The 21,609-nt window shown below is 39.6% G+C and overlaps 2 protein-coding genes and 1 long non-coding RNA gene across 4 annotated transcripts; 2 read left to right on the top strand and 1 right to left on the bottom strand.

Annotated features, from left to right (window-relative positions):
* Positions 1-3,155: 3,155 nt before the first annotated feature.
* Positions 3,156-5,344, top strand: LOC122020226 (F-box/kelch-repeat protein At1g22040-like). 2 transcript variants are annotated; one of them, XM_042578058.1, is made up of 3 exons: positions 3,156-3,354; positions 3,437-3,500; positions 3,606-5,344. In XM_042578058.1, the coding sequence occupies exon 3, from the start codon at positions 3,689-3,691 to the stop codon at positions 5,090-5,092; it is 1,404 nt and encodes a 467-aa protein (XP_042433992.1). In that variant the 5' UTR covers positions 3,156-3,354; positions 3,437-3,500; positions 3,606-3,688; the 3' UTR covers positions 5,093-5,344. The 2 variants fall into 2 exon arrangements, with proteins under 2 accessions (XP_042433992.1, XP_042433991.1); XM_042578057.1 differs by lacking the exon at positions 3,437-3,500.
* A 1,375-nt stretch (positions 5,345-6,719) lies between these two features.
* On the bottom strand, positions 6,720-7,402 carry LOC122021665 (40S ribosomal protein S16-like). The gene has a single exon (XM_042579811.1). The coding sequence runs from the start codon at positions 7,348-7,350 to the stop codon at positions 6,913-6,915; it is 438 nt and encodes a 145-aa protein (XP_042435745.1). The 5' UTR covers positions 7,351-7,402; the 3' UTR covers positions 6,720-6,912.
* Positions 7,403-11,046: 3,644 nt separating this feature from the next.
* Positions 11,047-11,720, top strand: LOC122021531. The gene is made up of 3 exons (XR_006122566.1): positions 11,047-11,234; positions 11,586-11,629; positions 11,707-11,720. It is a non-coding gene; the product is annotated as an uncharacterized LOC122021531 (long non-coding RNA).
* The last annotated feature ends 9,889 nt before the right edge of the window (positions 11,721-21,609 follow it).

Genomic DNA, 21,609 nt, shown 5'->3' with positions numbered 1-21,609 from the left:
GGGACAACCTAATTGTACCGAAAAAGTTGCTCACTATGGAGAATGACCCCAATGAATCAGTGAAGATGGAGGTTAAGTATGTTGGGGTTGCAAGGTTGCAAACATAGTCCCAAACTGAAAACACATGGAAAAGATCATGGATTTATAAAAGAAAAGATATCTCAATTGGCATGAGGTCTTTTGGGTAGAGCCCAAGAGCAAAACCACGAGGGCTAAGACCCAAAGTGGACAATATCATATTATTGTGGAGATATCTAAATTCTTTTCGATCCAACAATTGATATTAGAGTCTGGACTGCCAGAAGGTTTAACTGTCGACTGTGCACAAGAGCTATGATTTGATTGAGTCATGTGTGTACAATATTGACCTCGAACAAAGAAAGGGGGGCTCCTATGTTCGGATCAAGAGGACCAGCCACCATATAAGAAGTCTCAGTTACGGCTAGACAAGGAAGTCCTAGTAGGTAGGGTGGACCGAGAGGCAGGAAGACCTGGGGTCTAGGATCGGACGTGGGAAGCCTGTGGTCCTTTGTTTGAGGGGGGATTGTTGGGGTTGCAAGGTTGCAAACATAGTCCCACATTGAAAACACATGGAAAAGATCATGGATTTATAAGAGAAAAGATATCTCCATTGATATGAGGCCTTTTGGGTAGAGCCCAAGAACAAAACCATGAGGGCTTAGGCCCAAAGTGGACAATATCATGTAATTGTGGAGATATGTAAATTATTTTCGATCCTACAAAGTACACGGTTTTAATGATCCAAGAAGAGTAATGTGGAATACTCTTAAGTGATCACCTATGTGAGAAAGAAGTAGGGCTACTTCGAAGAGAATTGGAGGCATGATTCTTAAAACTTCTCACAGAACCAGGCGTGTTTATGGCCAAGAACGAATACACTTAACTTATACATACGGTAGACCAGTTCAAGGACATCGCGCGTACTGTCAGCCAGTAAGTAAACAGATCCTCACAAGGGAAGGTTCAAAGGGAAAAATCTACCTGTCCTATACTAGACTAAACTATTGAAAACTATCATATACCCTAACTTCATTCATGTAAGAGATTGTTGGATATATGTGAATGGAGAAAAGGTGGAAGAGGAAATAAACTATATTGTGATTGAGACTTTAGTCCTACATTAAGAGTTTCAAGACATGTTGGTTGGTTTATATTGATTCACATGCTTTGATGATGTGAACAAATACATGGGGAGAGACTCTCTCTCACGCGTGGGTGCATAAGGGGATGCAAATCCAGGACCCGGATTGCACTGAACTATGTTGACATGTGCAGGCACGACCTGCGCACGCCGAATGTCGGACGATCGGAGCAAAATTTGTCCAAGTAAAATAACCAACATCACAATTGACAAATAATGATCATTAAATGATCAATAATGCCTTTTATTGATCTAAGCTGATTACATTCTAAAAAAAACAAAAATAAAATAAAAAAAGTTGAAACTGCCCAAGGACTTTACCTCGAGAGTCCGATTTTTAAGTCCTTGTTTATCGAAATAGGAGTCTTGATCGAGACAAGGCCACGTAGGGTTGATCTATTGAGTATTGACTTGGAGAGAGATCCAGACGCATCGACCAAGTTAATTAGGAAGCTCGAGCTGTGAACAAAATTCTCAAATGGCTGCGTGATTTGTGGTTTATTTAAATATTGGATATCGTTTCTTACTGATTTAGCCGTTGATTTTGCTCTTGTAATAATTACAAGAGCGTGTAATATGATAAACAACAGATAGACATGACGTGGAGGCATGAGCTTCTAGTGACGTAATGGAGAAATAAATCCAATCAATCAACCTATCAATCAATAATAACATGTCCTATTCTTTCCTAGTCACAATTAACGTGTCTTTGGGGGATGCGTTGGAAATTACTTGGACTCCAAAATCATTATGATTTTAATAATTTTACAAATTCGATCATATCGAATTACAGTGATTACACAATTTTATAAATCATAATCAAACATATGAATATAAGCTAATAAGGAAATTAAATTTATGAAATAAATATTTTATAAAAACTAATTGCTTGTAGTTTTCTTTCTTTTTTGAGAATCCAAAAAATCCAAGGTGTGTAGAAACTACAATTTTCTAGTATGAAAATGACGACTCGCTCAGTTTGATACAAGAACATATGTGTGTTTATAAAATTCAAAATTCTAAGACTTGTTCTAGCCTCTATCCTAAGATGTATATCTTATCTTTTAGATATTCAATAACGTATAATATATTCTCAATATATTATTAATATCTATTTGGATATTACCATAATAATCCAAATTTATAATTATCTTATAATTATGATTAGTATCTATTTGGATATTACCATAATAATCCAAATTTATAATTATCTCATAATTATGATTAGTATCTATTTGGATATTACCATAATAATCCAAATTTATAATTATCTCATAATTATGATTTAGATTAGGATATTATTAATATCTATTTGGATATTACCATAATTAATAATCCAAATTTATAATTATCTCATAATTATGATTAGTATCTATTTGGATATTACCATAATAATCCAAATTTATAATTATCTTATAATTGTGATTAGTATCTATTTGGATATTACTATAATAATCCAAATTTATAATTATCTCATAATTATGATTTAGATTAGGATATTATTAGTACCTATTTGGATATTACCATAATAATATAAATTTATAATTATCACATAATTATGATTTATCTACCAGCCTTTGAAAAACATTTTACTATTTTCACAATTAATTTCTAAATTGTATTTCTAATCCATCGAGAAGGCGAGGACCACGGACTCATAATTAAAAAAGCTTCAATAAATTAGATAAATAATTAAACTTTTTAATTAATTTATCCAATCTATTAATTCCATTATTACTCCACTAAAAATATAGAATTGCACTCTCCAAATTATTGATCATAGAAACATTCAGTAATGTTTGACGTGCTGGATCAGCTGGAAGGGTACATGACGTTTGCAACGGAGGTTCAAGGATCGAGAGTCGTCAGTTGAACATGAGCATAAAATCTTGGTCTACTGTGTTTTAAATTTTACTCGACCTCCAGTCACCCCTTCTGTTCAGTTTAACCATGATTTATCCCTTCTGAATATACGTAGGTTCGGACCCAGGAGGCGTGACGGTTGCACATTTTGCAATAGAAAAATTCAGTAAAAGAATGACGCTGCTGCAGAATAAAGGAGGGATAAAGCACGAAGACGAAGAGGGAAAGCGACAACGAAGGCCAGGCTACTATATCTGCTTGCGATTGGCGAAGGAATGATCGATCGATGATACCTTGACGAGTGGGGTCGTCGATCTGTTGTCATCCAGGTACGCCCCCCTTCTTCTCTTTCGATGCCGCCGAAGTTTCGATTTTTTCGAGTTAAAGGATTTGGATTGCGGCATTCTTTAGGGTTTATGTGATCCCGCTCTGTCGATCGATTTCGCCTCCTTTTAGGGATTTACTGCGTTTCTAGGTTATTTTTTTTCTGTTCTGCCGCTGAAGAATTTCTTCCCTTTTTCCTTTACCCTAATTTCTGTGTTTTCCCCAATTTATACTGAATGATCTACATGGTCAAAAGTGTCGGCGGGGAAAGCATCTGAGATCACAAGGCAGAGAAGAAGAAGAAGAAGAAGAAGAAGAAGAAGAAGAAGAAGAAGGAAAATGGGTTCATTCTTGAGCTTCAATCGCAGTAAAGATCAGCCGATAGAGGATTATAGCTGTTCTGGAATGGACTGGTGCAAGAAGGCAAAGGCATCTGCCAACTGCGATGGTGAAAACAACGGGTTGATCCCTGGTCTGCCAGACGAGATCTCACTGGAGATCATCGCTAGGGTTCCTAGAATTTGCTACCTGAAGATGAAGATGGTGTCTCGGAGTTGGAAAGTCGCTATCGCCGGCCCGGAGGTTTACCGATTGAGGAAACAAATTGGAAGAACTGAAGAATGGCTTTACATTTTGACAAAGCTAGACGATCAGCTTGCTTGGCATGGCTTGGATCCTTCATCGGGCCGGTGGCAGAGGGTGCCGCAAATGCCCGCGATAGCCTTCGAAGACGAATCTCCACGAGGCTTCTCGGGGTTGTGCGCGCGTAACCTGATAGATTCAAGCATCAAGATCACTGAAACCATTAGAGGTTGGGTGGTTGGGAGTGATGCTTCAACAAAAATGCCATTCTGTGGTTGCTCGGTCGGCGCGGTTGGTGGATGTCTTTATGTTCTAGGGGGATTCTCCAGATTTTCGGCGATTAAATGTGTTTGGAGGTATGATCCTCGCACGAATTCATGGCAAGAATCAAGTCCAATGACGGAAGGAAGGGCTTTCTGTAAGATCAGTATGTTAGACGACAAGCTTTATGCTGTTGGCGGGATTAGGAGAGTCAATGGAGGTTTGTCTCCGCTTCAATCTGCTGAAGTCTACGATCCTCTAACCAACACATGGACGGAGATGCCAAGCGTGCCGTTCTCGAAAGCGCAGATATTACCTACAGCTTTCTTAGCCGAGCTGCTGAAGCCTGTTGCAACCGGTGTGACTTCTTACAGGGGCAGGCTGTGTGTCCCTCAGAGTTTGTATTCTTGGCCATTGTACGGTGACATTAGCGGTGAGATATACGATCCCAGAACTAACACATGGTCTGAGATGCTGGCCGGCATGGGTGAGGGCTGGCCAGGTAAGCAGGCCGAGACCAAGTTGAGCGCGGTGGTGAACGGCAAATTATATGCCTTGGACCCCGCTGGTTCTTCAGAGGGTGCCCGAATAAAGGTGTACGATGATAAGGACGATGTTTGGAAAGTGGTTATAGGAAAAGTGCCATTCCATGACTTGAGCAGTTGTGAAACCCCATATTTGCTTGCTACTTTCCAGGGGAAGCTCCATCTGATCATGAAAGGCATTAGCAATGATACGTCTGTCTTGACAGTAGGCATTTCGTCTTCTTCCGCAAGTGTCTTACCGAGTCTAAACCCTGAGAAGTTTCAAAAGGCAGAAGACCCTGACTTTTGGGAGGTCATTGGCACGAAGAATTTTGGTGCGGCAGAATTCATCAGCTGTGAGGTACTTTCTGTTTAAGATGTTATAGTTCCCAGTTGTATACCGCAGTTCAATCTTCACAGATCGTGTAGTTACTAGCACTTTGTATTCTGGGGTCTCGAACGTGGCAAATCTTCTGGCTTATCGATTCATAGCAAGCGCAATGCAATTCTTGGTTTATTTTCATCGTTATCATCGTCGGTGACAACACTGTGGTATGAAATGTAATCCTTTATGCATGGAACATGAGATTGTCTATATATGGTGAGATGATGTCGGATTTGAATTGTATTTCATATCTTCCTCCGTGCCCATATCCATTAGATATCATATATTCATTCTGATATCCATTTCCATTAAACTATATATTTTTTATACTAATAATTTTTCTTCTTATTATACAACTATCATCATTTAAATACTTTTTTTTATTATTGAACGAACATGATAGAAAAAAGAAATAATGAACTAGACAACACCAAACATAATAGAGCAATATCCAATTCAATTACAACCCTATACATTCCCTCCATCGTTAACTTATAGTTGTCAATCATATTACTTCCAAACCCGCAATAAACCTGCATCGACGAACTTCTAGTTGTAGGTGATAGCTGCACATCGATTCCAGCATCTCAAGAATGATGCCACTCTTGATGTTGGACTATAGAATCAAACCCTTCGCATTGGTTGAGGACGGGGAACTCCGGCACAAAAAGCTTTGAATAGGTTACTAGTGGACTAATGGAAGGGTCAAAATTTCTAGTAATAGAGAAATCTTAGAGTGGCATTCCAATCACTACTGCTTTGAACCCAACTAAACCATAACTACTAGCTAAACTCTAGCCAGCTTTGGTCCACCTCTAATGCATCACAACAGTTACGTTATGCAAAGAAATAATCCATGAAGTGTAACTGGGGAAGCAAATTCAAGCATTTCACAAATGTAAAGTTACATCGATATATCTGAGTGATAATGTTCAGAATGTGCATGTTGATAAAAGAACATCAACTTTAAGTTCCAGACATGCAACATCAACAGTTTGTTACTAAGAGTTTAATCATAAAGATTATCTGATAATAAATGGAAGAATCATAACAAGAATACAAAAAGAAAACCGATGAACATTACTAGAATACAGTGATTCAGCAATCACAACATCATTAAACAAAGTTATATCGAACTTTATAGGACAGAAGTAAAGGGAAGATCCACTCATGATTCATCATTTAATTGAACAAGTAGGTAATTAAGTGCAACTTACACCAATTTATATGCTGGAGTATCCTTAAATATCAAATTAGACGAATATAAACTCTCATAGCATTGAGAACTTTAATATGTAAGTGTCCTACAGCCGTAACTTTTCCCGCCATATGAAATCCCTTATATCATTCATATGCTCTTCACTGTTTCAGTATAAAATTAATCAAATGAACTCCTATCATCCTTTTATGTAAAATAGATCGTAGCCAATGCCCGGGCTAATTCAATGAATTAGAGAATACCTCACCACAATAACCAATTCGTAGAGGTTTGTTAACTTACAAAAGCAAGCACAAAAGTATATTCCACAAGTCAATAATTGACATCAAAACAAAACCTAACAAAACACTTGGTGGCTAGAAAGATGTTCCACAGATAAATAATTTTGCATAATCAAGGTAGCAAGTAAGCTTAAACCATATCATTGAGTGTAATAGAGAATGTTTCCTCACAAACATAGCATAATATAAACTAAAATAAAACTTAAAGCACCAATAATTAATCAAATTCATGTTAACAGAAACAGAAAGCAAACCCAGGCAAGAAAGGTTGAATCTTTGAGGGGAAACCCCTACTGTAGGACGCCATGGTTCTAACGGTAGGACTTCTGGAAGCGGGCGCGCGCGCCACGCCCACCAAACTTCTTTGGCTCGCATCGGCGAGGGTCGGCGACGAGCAGGGTGCGATCATAGCGGACGAGTATGTCCTTGATTTCCTGCTTAGACTGCTCGTCAACGTACTTCTGGTTGTAGGCGACGAGGGCCTTGGCGATGCTCTGGCGGATGGCGTAGATCTGAGAGGTCTTGCCGCCGCCGCGGACGCGGATGCGGATGTCGACACCCGCGAAGCGCTGCCTCCCGAGAAGGAGGATGGGCTCGAAGGCCTTGAGACGAAGGATCTCCGGCTTCACCAGCTCGATTGGCACGCCGTTCACCTTGATCAGTCCACGCCCGCGCTTGCAGTGCGCCACAGCCACGGCCGTTTTCTTCCGGCCAAAGCACTGCACGGACTCCGAAGGCGCCGTCGCCATGGCCGCCGCTCGAGCTCAGAGGTAGAAAGGGACCAAGATGAAACCCTACGCCTGAGAATTGTCCCTTATATAGTAGACCGTTCGGCCCAGGCCGGCTTCTTCAGGTCCGATCAGGTTGGGCTCAATCAGCCCATTTAGATGATATGTAAGGTCTGTGGATATATATATATATATATATTGGAATTTTATATTGTCTTTTCAGTCATCGTAATTTATCTTCTTTATGTTAATCTTGGAACAGATTAAGGAGAGCACCGGGGATGAGCATTTTACCTTTTCACCACACAAGTATGACTTTTGATTAAGAAATGACTCCATAAAAGCCCAAGGAGAGATAAACATGACACATGGCATGTTATATTGTTGTTTAAAATATTTATCCCAACACTTCTACTCTTGCATCTCACCCCTTGGAGGAATTAAGCAATTGCGTGAAAGTCTCGGGACAATAGACATAGTTGTACTTCCAACTTAGGCCCTATTGAAGAGATTATTGTTTCACTTTGAGTGGTCACTCGACCCTAAGTGAGAGTACAAATTTTAAGGTTAGATTCGACCCTCTTGGGCTTTAACATGGTATTAGAGTTTGACCGTCACCTCTAACGACATTAGGCCTAATCGACTATCTCAAAGTTTTGTTGCATTTAAGTTGGATTGAGCTCTCTCTCATGCTTTAATCAAGTTGAGCAAAGCCATCATTGACATGGGTTAACTCATCCAAACACCCAAACCATATTCAACGGTAGTCCAATATATGAAACTCCTATCACATAGTAATAATTTTATCGTTGTATCAAGACTTCCCTTACCCAAACGACATTGAAGAACTCTATAAATAGTTTGAGTCCTTTGTGGCTTCTCGTTCGTAGCCTAATACCGAAGACACCCAAAACCCGTTCTTCAATCTTTAACCACATTCAAGAACTCTATAAATAGTTTGAGTCCTTCATGGCTTCTCGTTCTCGGCCTAATACCGAAGACACCAAAACCCCTTCTTCGATCTTTAACCAAGATGAGTACAAAAGTAGTCAATCCAAAGGAGATCCCCTTGCCCACAACAGCTTGTCTTCACAGGTGACATGTACAATTTTTAACACACGAACCATATTGCTGTGTCTCTTCCAGTAAAAAATTGCTTGCACCAAGATTATCCAGCATTAAATTTATACAATAGATTTTACCTCTAATTATTTTTTTAATCGTTCGATCTCTTTTCGATAAGCCTCTTCTACAACTTGTAGTTTCTTAACCAGTAAGCTCAATGTAAGAGATCAAGCATATTGATCACAGATGATAGTAATGAACCTTATCAGTAAAGAAAAAGACTTGTTTCTTAACAAGCAAAAGTTTAGAAAGATTAGTGATGATCTTGTCCGAAAGTGGAAAAAATGATTGACTGGGAATGTGGTTTTACAGTTGACTAAGTGAAAATTTCACATGATCTTGTAAGACAAGGAGCGTTAGTACCGGACCGGAAAGGGGTTCCTGGCGTTGGCCCTCCGACGCGCTCAAGTCAATCCTTGGTATAATAAAGAATAGTAGAAAAGCTGTAGTAATGCATGCCTCCGCCTATGGATGGAAACCCCCTTTTATAGTGTCATTGTAGCGTTTATGCACGCATCTCAAAACGCATGCATGTTTTCCAAAGCGTCATAGTTAAAAATTATCCCTGACATCTTTCCTTAAATACACAAATATCTGATGTGACAGGTTGGAAGGTTCTAAAATATAATTTATTTGCTGGATATGTTCTGTTATCAGTGGCACAAACCTCTAAAAGGATAATATGAGATATGCAAGGGGGTCCCACTATGTGTCGATTAGAAGTCGTTCGGTCGGGAGGTCCCGGCTTGGTCGCACCGAACATAGCTATTTTCCTTTACTCGGCAGTTTGGTTGTCGGAGGGTTGTTTTTTATCTAACTGGCCATGACGCCCGATCAGCCGGGAGGGGGGGGGATTCACTACAATTGCAGGTTCTTCGTGGAGGGCCGCTCGGACAACCATGTTCGACCGACCTTGGGGTCCGTTCGGCCCACTACACCCGATCGGTGGACATGGGCTTCTGACTGTCTTGACTTTGACCTTTACATCAGCCGCTCTTCTCTACTATAACACATCTTTAGTGGACCCCTCTTCACCACCGTATCGCAAGCCTTTATCTCAAGTCTAATTGAAAGAGACTGCAAGTCCGACTGACTGGACAATTAGTATGCTGTGCAACTCCTCTTCCTAATCGGGTGTTCTAGGATTTAGAATCGTCGCTCGACTGTGACATTCATTGTTCCTGCTATTTGTCAAGATGCTGACTTTTCTTTAATCGGACGTACAAGGATTTAAAGCCCTTGCTCGGCTATGACATTCACTGCCCCTGCCGGATGTGCTAGGGTTTAGAGCCGCCACTCGGCGCTAACACAGACAATATTCAGCCATTTTTTAATTTCTTTCTGATCATTCTCCCGATCAATTGTTCAAACTCCGAGGTTGATGTCGCTCGGATCTAACATGGCCCACATTTAGTTGTTTTTTAACTGTTAGTGCAATTTACACTAATGGTCTAACTCAGATTTTGATGAATAACATGTGCGTTAAGTTAGGTGTTGTTGTAATCTAATTGCTTAACCAAGTGTGCAGGAGTTGACGGGTCGGAAGAACCTGACACTAGGTTGAAATCTAGCTAGGTCTGCGGGACCCGATAGATGGTGCAAGCCGCACTACAAGAAAAACCCTCATAGACATCGGTGGAACAATAACAATTTTAAACAAAAACCGATGTCTTTGAGTATTTTACACCGGTTTTTCCAAAAACCGGTGTCTATGAGCGCAGATTTTCGCTCATAGACATCGGTTTTTTAGCCGATGTCTATGAGCACCTTTTTTTTTTTGTTAATAGACACCGGTTTTAACAGCGGTTTTTAAAATCCGGTGTTAATGAACCAAAAAATAATAATTTAATTTTTCTAGCCAAAATTTATAACACTTCGTTCCCTCAAAACCTAAACTAATATCGCGCCGCTTCTCTCAGCCTAAACCTAAACCTAAACCTTCCGACCATCTCTCTCAGCCTCATCTCCCTCTTCCCCTTCCTGGATCTCTTCCCCTTCTTGGATCGATGCCCCCCTCAATCGGATCAAAACCGCCTGCTTCTTCTCCACGCTCGTCGGCACGATCTGGCCGGGCCAGTCCGGCGGTTCCGGCCTCACCGGCACCCACGGGGGCTTCGTTGAAGGCTCTTGCTTGCTCAACGACGGCGGCGAGCTCGCGTTGAGGCAAAAGGAAGTAGAGAATAGGGATGCGTCTCCTCCATTTCCTTGTTGCCGCTGAAGCTCGAGAATCGATTCCTCCAACCTCTGAGCAAACTCCTCCACATTATCCTCCTCCGCCCGACCATCATCGACGATTCCTCAGCATGAACCGGCGCCGATCTACCCATTGTCCCCTCTCGAGTACTTAGAGGGGTTCCCCAGGCCGGACCCAAAACACTCGGAGACGATCACGGCGATCCCGCTGGACAAATCCGGTAAGAACATCTCCAGCAAGGAGAGGAAGGCCGGGAGGGTTCCCAGCATCGTGTTCGAGCAAGAGGATGGGCAACATGGAGGAAACAAGCGGCTCATTTCCGTCCAGATGAAGCAGATACGGAAGCTCGTGGATCACTTAGGCAGGTCTTTCTTCCTCTCCAGGCTCTTTGAGCAACTTGGTTTGGGTACTCGCATACGAAATGTGTCATCTCCTCATCCTGTACCTTGCTTAGAGTCAGCTTCTTTCAATAAAGAACGATCATCCTCTGCTACAAAGGGGAAACAAGATGGGCAATCTTATAAACTCATAGGGAGTTCTGTGAAGACCATTGCTTGTGGTGGTCGACACAGTGCTGTAGTTACAGGTTTGTAGTTACCTCCTATTCCTTTTTTGTCACAATTTTTTTGTTATCAATGCCATTTTTGTTGAATTTTCAATTGTTATCTTTAAGTTTAGTTAAACTAATATATCTATCTAAAAGAAATTAATTGATTTTTAAAAATAGTTTTAAACAATATAGAAACATGCTTTTCTATTATTATACAATTTAATGTTCTATTGATAACTAGTTTTCTGGGTATGTATTGTAATGTATGGATCTTTAAGGAATCTCACTTTACCAAATAATGCTCCAGTACTTACCTCTAGTATGCTCTACTTCATCATAGTTTTAACTATTTACGTTTCATAACAAACTTGTATTATGCACTTGCAGACACAGGAGTGCTACTTACTTTTGGCTGGGGGCTTTATGGCCAGGTCAGAAGCAATTAATTTTAAAAGAATTCAATCCAATTTTGATTAAATTTTTTCTGCTTGCTCGCAAATATTTCTAGGAACTTTGTAAAAGACCCACTATATGTGATAGAGAATATTGTGAAGCTGCAGGTTTGATTGTTTAATGTGCTTATTTGTAATTGAACTATTTATTATAGCATCTTTGCAGTAAGTTGTTGTTCATATAGAAATTTCTAAATCTATTACATTCTTTTTGCTTTGTCACTTGCATATTTTCAGTTCCTGTTGTCCTGAATTATTGGATGATTGCATTGTAATCCAAGTTAAATGGAAGTGTTGTGGGAGTGTGAGGAAATAAGTACCATCTTCTAACTTTGTGTATTGTATGAGGATAGTATAATTATATTCTTGAATGTCTATGCCAGTAATCTATCTGTTATTTCACATTAGCAAAGAGAAAATGAAGAAGTAAGCATGTGTTATCTTTGCACTTAGGTTTTGTTGAAGGTATAAGGAGTGATTGGATATATCATAATACCGAAAATGAATATTGTAGATGATAAAGAAACCAGATATTGCTCTAAATTTGTTTCCACCATCCATTTCATTCGTCAGAGTATGTACATTATATAATGGGATTTTGAGGGCTAAAGTTAGAGAGGCCCTTAACAGATAGGCCAATTTTATCGGTTATGATACTTTCCTGTGGTCATTAGTAAGTATCAAAATTGGCTTTAGGTTTGGAATGCCTATCAGAAAAATTTGAAGGGATGTATGACCGCAATCCGCATCAACACTTTTTTAATTCTTTTCTTGTTCTGATGCCTATCTACTCGATCCTCAAACTCCAATCAATCTTAGCACTGGAGTTAATTATATGGTTCATTTTTATGATATAACACCAACTGTTATATACTTACAGTTCACTGTGTTTGGTGCATGTGAATGCAATCATCTTGAAATACGCAATCAGATATTAGGAAGATAGCATAGGTTTTGTCTTATCTGTCAGGAACTGGAGCATTCATAGCATCTGGTTGTTCAACATATACCTCTTATTTGATTCCTTTATTTAAAAGGGAAGATTTAGCATCCAATTGAAACACTGGCAATTCAAGTTGAGCAGCTAGAGCAAAAATAATGTGAAGTGTCTGGCATTTATAAGAAAAATAGTGGACTACAGAAGAATATAGAAGGGAAACTTTCATAGCATAACACATTTTCTTGCTCAAGATTATATGCCATGAGAAAAATATAGCACCGCATATATCTCCAATTCCTGAAACTTTGTCATTTCCTTTTTATCTAACCTTCATGGACGTTTTGATGAAAGATCGTTGTTTGATTTTTGAAAAAAATAAAATGATGATATCTCTCCAGCTTTTCTGAAAGTATTGCAAGCTTTTGCTCGTTTTTGTGTGATACTTGAGTAAAATCACAATGGTACCTAGGACAGGGGCCTTCACATTAGTTTACTTGTATTATTGATTCATGGATTCAAACACACGCACACACAAAAGGATGAAAAAAGACAGAACGTTTCTAGATTCTATCTTTTGCTAGATACTTTCTTGTTTATTACTTACTGTAACTCTGTAAATATGGAGTGCGAATATCTAATTTTAAAAGCTTCTGTGCAGTAGCCATGTCCAAGCGGCTGCCTTCCTCTGCCTCCCCCAACCTCCATCGACCGAGTCCGCATATATGAAAAGCTGATTAACTTATTTTAACCTTCTCGATCAACTTGTTTCAATTAGACATAATAGGGTTTAGTCTATAATGTTTCTAAACTATTGAAAAGTTATAACTGTTTTCAAAATTTTTATGCCTTGTGACTTTCTAGGATACTCTCTAGCTACCATTCCTTTGATGTTGAATTCTGAATGCTATATTCTCAACACACTTAATTTTGGCGAAGTTGAATTTGTAGACAAGCCTAGTACCTGGACTGATTTTGTTTCTTCTGCTTAATACAATGTTAAATCCGATTGGATGATTATCTGCCCCATGAGCTTAAGCTGTCAGTAAATCACTTGATTTATGCTATTTTATGCAATATAATAAGTCATTCCCCCCCTAATTTATATCGTTTAACTTGTGTGCCTGCAAACAATTGTGAATTTTCCTCCTTTATAGAGAATTATATATCTGCTTGCAGGAAAAGAACGATGTTAAGCTTGAGAAAGTTCTAAAGGAAGCAGCTATGGAAAACAAAACAGTAATATTAACAACTTTGAATGCTGCCTGGGCTTCTCCTGGTTCTATTATAGATTTGTTTTTTCAAAGTTTTCGGACAGGAGATGGAACACGCAGACTCCTGGACCATTTGGTAATCATTGCCTTGGACAAGAAAGCGTACATAAGGTGCATATCCTTGCATACTCACTGTTTTGCTCTTTATACTGAGGGAATGGATTTCTCAGATGAGAAGATTTACATGACTGCTGGATATTTGTCAATGATGTGGAGAAGGATAGAATTTCTGCGTGTTATTCTCGAAATGGGATACAACTTTATTTTCTCAGTAAAATTCTCCTTCCTATGATTGGCCTTTGTAATATTCTGTTTGTTAAAGTACTGATGTGTGAAAGTGATCATACCTTCTGGATCTTCTTGTTCTCTAAGTATCTATTTCTATGTAGACTATCTTCCCTTTTTTTGTTCATAGCCAAGTTTGCAGGCAATGCTCTATTGTTAAACTTTGTTCCTTGTTTCTTGTTTGTGCAACATATTTTGTTACCCCTTCTTTCATCTGCTGCAAACGCATATAAGATAGAATCATATATATCTACAAATTTATGCATGGAATGCATGCCTAGGATAATAGTTTGCTCGAGTGTATGAAAGTTTATCCAATGGGTTAGGCATTAAGTTGTCCATATAAGCATCAGTATGTGACAGACTTATTGTTATCCATGCTCTTACTGCCTAATATTCTTTATATAGTTTTGCATATAATTCTGTTAGCAGGAACTGCTAACCTCTTGTACTACTGATACTCTGCATGCTGTATCCTTTTTAGTCTTGGTTTACTAATATATTATTTATGTGTTTTTACAGTTTACAAATCTCAAGTACTCCAGAGTTGAAATTGATGAAGTACGGTTCGAGTGGGCTGAATGCATGCTAGATTACATTTGAAGTGTGGTTCTACCTTGATGTGTTAAAAGAATGTTCTACCTTGATTTTGATATCTATTAGCTAGCTTTTGATGTAAAAAGAATGTTTGGGTATTTTATGGATATTGTTGTAAGAAGATTATTTATATAATTTGTGAATATTTATGTATTTTATGGATATTATTGAATGAAGAATATTTGTATAATTTGTGAATATTTGTGTATTTTTTTATTGTTGATTTTTCATTGTTTCGGAAATCAAATTTGCGCTGTTAAAAAATATACATATTACATCGATTTTCCACCGCTGCAAAACCGGTGTTATTAACTAATATTACATCGGTCATTTACCGCTGCCAAAACTGGTGTTATTAACATACAATATTACATCGGTTTTACACCGTTGATGAAACGGTGTCGTTAAGTGATACTACACCGGTTAATAACCGATTCGAAGACCGGTGTCGTTAAGTGATACTACACCGGTTTTAACCCGATGTCTAAAATGGCAGACTTTTAACATCGGCTTCATAGACATCGGTCGAAAATGAAATAGACACCGGTGGAAAACCGATATCTATGAAGGTTTTTGTTGTAGTGCCGGATAGGTCAAACGACTGACCTGATACCTGGCAAGGAGTCTAGGCGGGACCTGACCATCGACAGAAGTTCAGTTGGGTCTATGGACCTGACAATTGCATGAAGACCTGGTGGGTCAAGAGGCTAGTTAACTGACTGCAAGTTAGTATGTAAAGATAAGTCACTGGAGGAGAGTGACTCGGTGAGGGCACACCCCGGTTGAGGGACAATAGATGTCTATCCAGTTTAAGTCTATTTTGAAATCATAAACTGAGACCTTGACTAGTTTCTGGTCTAGGAAGGACAGGAGCTAATTATTATTCATTATTATTGTGCTAACACTTATCTTGCAGGTTATTATTGTAGAAGATTGGTGGCCGGCTAGAAGGGGAGGTTGGATAGCTAAGTCACCCCCAATTCTCTTTCTTCTCTACACAGTTAGTTTGCACAAGCGGAAATACAAAAACTAAAATAATGAAAGCAATAAGTAAGAACACAAACACTAATACGATTCCTTTACGTGATTCGGAGATTGCTTGCTCCTACTCCACGATGTGTACTTGAGGTGGACGAGCCCTTGATCCTTCGGTGGATCAGTCCCCGACAATCTCCGGCTAAAGTTTTCTCCTTCTCAGTGGAGCAAACATCTCACAAAAGATCTCTTCCTCTTTACAAGATGAAGTTTAGGCTTGGGAGGAAGAGAGTAGGCTTTGGAAGCTTTGAGCAATGACTAAGGAGTTCTTCAACAAGTATCAATAGTCTCCTTTATGCCCCAAAGCTTCCTATAAATAAGAGGAGAGAGTTGATCATCATATCAACTCATCTCGGCACCAATCGACTAGCACTTCCATCAGTCGACTAGTGCTACCGTTGGAGGTAGCCAACAACTACTTCACAGTGCCAATGATTTGCCAACGGCTACTTACCAGTCGAATGGTTGCTGCTGGCAGAGCGAACAGAATGCTTCTGTTCACTCCCAGTCGACTGCATAGTCGACTGGACCAGTCAACTATCACTTCCAACAGTCGATTGGTCCCGGTTACACACTCACACACATCCTCTCCGGAGTCGCCATTGAAGCCCTCTTCCTTGACCTTCGTCCCTCAGATGCACCTGAGCTCGTAGCTCTTTTCCGTGATATCATTCACGTTGCCTTGAAGTCTGCTTCCTTCGGCTTCACTTCGTTGCTCCTCGTCTGCGGTCCCTCGGATGCACCATCCTTCACCGATCTCATGGACCCGAGCCATAGGATGTGCTTCCCAAGCTTAGCCGCACCAAGCTCCTCATATGTGTTTCACCAAGTGTTGCATGACTCAAACACATCAAACCAATATGAAACATAACTTAAACTCTTTGACACACACATCAAAATAATGATCGAACCCAATCAATCATAGGTCGATTACACCAACAATCTCCCCCTTTTTGATGTGTGACAATATGTTTAAGTTAGGCATAAAAACAACTTGAAAATTACCAGAATAAATGTAAACACAAAGCATAAATCCAAGCTTCCCCTTAACATATGCTATATCACTTAATTTTCAAGTTTTACCAAATATGGAGAATTAAGTTTCTAACTTAAACTTTCTCATTTCTCCCCCTTTGACACCATCAAAAGATTGCACTAAACAATTATGCAAACCATGGCATCAAAATTTGATTAAGTTAACCAAAACCAACTCTTGACAGTGCTGGAAAATAGCTACTAGTCAACTGTCATCTGTTGCAGTCAACTGGCACATTGCCAATCCGAATTCCAACCTTCTGAAACCAACTTCAGAAATGCATAGAAAATTTCAAAAAATTTGAAAAATCATGAAATTTTGAACTCATATTTCTTATAATGTTCTTTATCATGGAAAAAATATGTTTCTATGAAAATTCATCATATTTTTGAAGTTTTGATAAAAACTCAAACACCTTGAAATTCACTCAAGTTTGTATCAATTTGAAAATTTGTTTTGAATTCGTATGTTTCAAAATAACTATATCACAGTAAGTAAAATATATAATTATTTTCAAAATATTTAGAATGTTCAACTATGATCTATAGGCAAGATATCCATTAATTAAACATTTGTTTTCTTCATAGTTGGCTTATAATCACTAAAATATTGATACATTTCATAACTCATCAAAATGTCATAAGCATAAGTGAATTATTTGTATCATCCTATCATCTCACATCTATGTTTAGAAAATAATACAAGTCATTGTGAGATGAAATAAAGGTAACCTCTACTTAGCCCTCTTTATCATGAATTTCTATCAAGGCTAAGTGCTTCCCTTTAAGGTCTCAAGTCAACTGTTTTTCAAAGATTTGAATTATGATTTCAATGGTTGACTAACCCAAAATCCTCTAACCCTTGAGGATTGACTTTGGTACCCAATAGAAATTCTTTCTAATTGGGTTAACCAAATATTCCTTGGGGATCCATTTTCTATCTATGGTCTTAGTTTTTGATTGCCCCTAGCAAGTAGACAATGATATGTCTTTTCATTGTTGGGTTCATTGTATCCTAACCCATTTTCCTTAAAACTTGCCCTTTGACTCCCAATGATCATATTTAAGGTTTGGGATCCAATTTCAAATTTTCTAAGGGCATTGGTAAGATATCCTACCTTTTCCCTCAATTTCCTATTTTTTTCTTCTAAATATGAATCATTCGAATTAGTAGAAGAGGCATGCATATCATTATCCCTAATAGGCATGGATTCTAATTTTTCCTTAAGCATGCAAATATCATTTTTCAAGGACTTATTTTTCCTTTTTTCCTTGAACAAATCCTCATTTGTACTTTTAATAATTTTAATCAAAACATGAGGAGGAAGATTGTATACCTCACTTACCGAGATGTCCGAATCCGATGTTTAACCTCCCCCTTCACTTGAGCTCCCTTCTTCATCTTCACTTGAGCTTCTTCCTTCTCCTTCGGATGAAGTCGAGGCAACATCATCAATTCCCATTAGAGCAAAAAGGGAAACATGGTGTTCTTCTTCCTTCGATGATGATGGATCATCCCATGTTGTCTTGAGATTTTTGACCTTCTGCCCCTTTTCTTTTGTCTTCTTCTTCTCTTCCTTCTTCTTTTCTTCTTTCTTCTTCAAGAGGGGGCATTCATCCCTCATGTGTCCTTCTCCTTGGTAATTGTAGCAAATGACCCTCCTTGTTATACTTTTGCTTCTTGAACTCTTCCTAGAATGAGATTTGTTAGTTGAAAACCTTTTAAATGCCCTTCTCATTTTCCTTACCAAATACGCCTCTTGATCGCTATCCATTGAGGTGCTTGATTCTTAGGAGTCGGAGGATGGTGGGGGTGAAGACTTCTTCTTCTTACCCTTTTCCTTGTTTGCCACAAGGGATACTCCTCTTGATCTATGAGCTTCTCCATCTAACCCTTCAACTCCTCGTGAAGCTCCATGATTGAAGAACTCATCTAGAGTGCACTTCTCTAGATCCTTTGAGATGTAGAACGAGTCTATTATTGATATCCAAGTTGTGGTTCTTGGAAAGGCATTGAGGGCTTTCATCATCATGTCTCGATTTGAAAGTGACTCACCTACACTTGTTAGTCCATTCATAATTTCCTTAATTCTAGAATGTAAAATTGATACATTTTCTCCTTTCTCAAGTTTGATGTTGTTGAGTTGAGATCGAAGAAGGTCTCTTTTTGCCAATTTTGCTTCCGATGTCCCTTCATGAAGTTCCATTAGCTTTTCCCACAAGTCTTTGGCGCTTGTATAGTTTCCAATCCTTGTTACTTCTTATTGGAGAAGAATACTTAGAAGATGATGTAATGCTCTTGAGTTTGCTACGTGTTCTTCTCTTTGCTTCTTGTTCCACCTTATTTTCTCAATTAACTCATTGTCTTGGTCCCTAGGCATCTCAAAATCATTTTCTATAATTAGCATTATATCAAAATTGGTTTAGAAGAATACCTCAATTCTTCTTCCACCAAGAGAAGTCTCCTTCGAATTTGGGTGGATGGATGCTTGAACCGGCCATTTTGATAAAGTGCTCTTCTCGACGATTAGTCCATTGAAGGGCGTCCTCGCTCTGATACCACTTGTAAGATATCGATGGTTGGCTAGAAGGGGGGTTGGATAGCAAGGTCACCCCCAATCCCCTTTCTTCTCTACACGGTTAATTTGCACAAGTGGAAATACAAAAACTAAAACAATGAAAGCAATAAGTAAGAACACAAACGCTAACATGATTCCTTGCGTGGTTCGGAGATTGCTTGCTCCTACTCCACGACGTGTCCTTGAGGTGAACGAACCCTTGATCCTTTGGTGGATCAGTCCCCGACAATCTCCGGCTAGAGCTTTCTCCTTCTCGGCGAGGCAAACCTCTCACAAAAGATCTCTTCCTTTTTACAAGATGAAGTTTAGGCTTGGGAGGAAGAGAGTAGGCTTTGGAAGCTTTAAGCAATCACTAAGGAGTTATTCAACAAGTATCAGTAGTCTCCTTCATACCCTAAAACTTCCTATAAATAAGAGAGGAGAGTTGATCATCATATCAACTCATCTCGCCACCAGTCGACTGACACTTCCATCAGTCGACTGATACTATCGTTGGAGGTAACCAACGACTACTTCGCAGTGCCAACGGTTACTTACCAGTCGACTAATAAAAGTACAAGTCGACTGGTCGTTACTGGCTGAGCGAACAGATTGCTTCTATTCACTCTCAATCGACTGCATAGTCGACTGTGTTGGAACACCAAGGTTGTTTTGATGTGATCAATAAGTTAAGTTAGGTCCTGTTGGTTTTTGATCTCTGTGTCTAAGTGTGTAGGAGCTTAGGAGCACAGGAAGTCGAGTGGAAGACGCGACTAGTGAGAAAGATGGCACGGGAGAGAGTCGATGAGCTCGGTGCGTCTGAGGGATGAGGTGTCGCAGAAGAGTACATCGGTGGACAAGAAGAACATACGCGACGTTAGAGGAACGAGAAGCCGGAGCGGAAGCTTGCTCGAGGAGAAGACCGAAATTGGGTTCAGGTGAGTCTTATTTCGGTTGGCTGAAATCACCCAAGCGAGTGGAGCCGGAGCGAAAGACCCGGACCGAGGCGAGCAACACCGGAGCAGAGGACCCGGATCGAAAAAGTCAACGGGGTTGATTTTGTGGGCCCGGGTGCCCGGAACCCAAACTTTATCACCATAGATGTGGATGTTGACCGTTGTGCCGGGGATAGATTTCTATCCCACTCCAGGCGCCTGGAACACTTCTAGGCGCCCCGACCAAGACTATAAATACAACCTTGGTCCAGAAGCTTCAACATCAATAATCAATTTGAGTTCCAACACTTGTGCACTTCACTTTGTTAGTTTAGCTTCATCTTTTTGTGCTTTCACTACTGTAAGAGGTTTCTCCGCCTGAAGGAGATACTTAATGCTATTCATTTCCTTGGATTAACAACCTCTCCCGTTGTAACCAAGTAAAATCTGTGAGCCTCGTCTTTTAGTTTATTTCTTTATTTTATTTTATATAAGTATTCTTTTAAGTTCGAGAAGGGTTCATTTCTTTTTAATTGTACAGGGCTATTTAACCCTCTTCTAGCCGGCCAATGTCCGAACAGACTGGACCAGTTGACTATCATTTCCAATAGTCGACTGGTCCCGGTTACACACTCACACTCATCCTCTCCAGAGTCGCCCTTGAAGCCCTCTTCCTCGACCTTCGTCCCTCAAATGCACCTGAGCCTGTGGCTCCTTTCTATGTCATCCTTCACGTTGCCTTGATGTCCGCTTTCTTTGGCTTCACTCCGTTGCTCCTCGTCCGCGGTTCCTCGAATGCACCATCCTTCACCGATCTCATGGACCTGAGCTATAGGAAGAGCTTCCCAAGCTTAGCCGCACCAGCTCCTCATGTGTGTTTCACCAAGTGCTGCATGACTCAAACACATATCAAACCAATATGAAATCTAACTTAAACTCTTTAACACACACATCAAAATAATGATTGAACCCCGATCAATCCTAGGTCGATTGTACAAACAATTATTTAGTTTATTGGACTAATACATTTTACAGGATAAGAAGAGCACAAAAAGTCTCGGGTGAACAGTACCAGAGGCACCTTCAAGCATTGGATGGCGCCTTGACACTGTTCATGGAAGGTGCCTTCCGTAGTATAAAATTTTGACCTCTTCGGCAATAAGGATTAGCTTTTTTGGGATGAAGTTTTACACGCTGGAGGCGCCTTCAACCCTATGGAAGGCGCCTTCCACAGCCTTTATAAGAGGATCTCGACTAAGCTTCGATATACAACTCATACACAAGCTTCTAATCGCCCGATTGA

The sequence above is a fragment of the Zingiber officinale genome, chromosome 9A (assembly GCF_018446385.1).
Source record: "Zingiber officinale cultivar Zhangliang chromosome 9A, Zo_v1.1, whole genome shotgun sequence".
NCBI lineage: Eukaryota > Viridiplantae > Streptophyta > Magnoliopsida > Zingiberales > Zingiberaceae > Zingiber > Zingiber officinale.
This window is presented reverse-complemented; position numbering and strand designations above follow the sequence as displayed.

What these genes read in the sequence shown, in the direction of transcription:
- LOC122020226 (XM_042578057.1), top strand. Translation starts at nt 3,689, where the DNA reads ATGGGTTCATTCTTGAGCTTCAATCGCAGTAAAGATCAGCCGATAGAG.
- LOC122021665 (XM_042579811.1), bottom strand. Translation starts at nt 7,350, where the DNA reads ATGGCGACGGCGCCTTCGGAGTCCGTGCAGTGCTTTGGCCGGAAGAAA.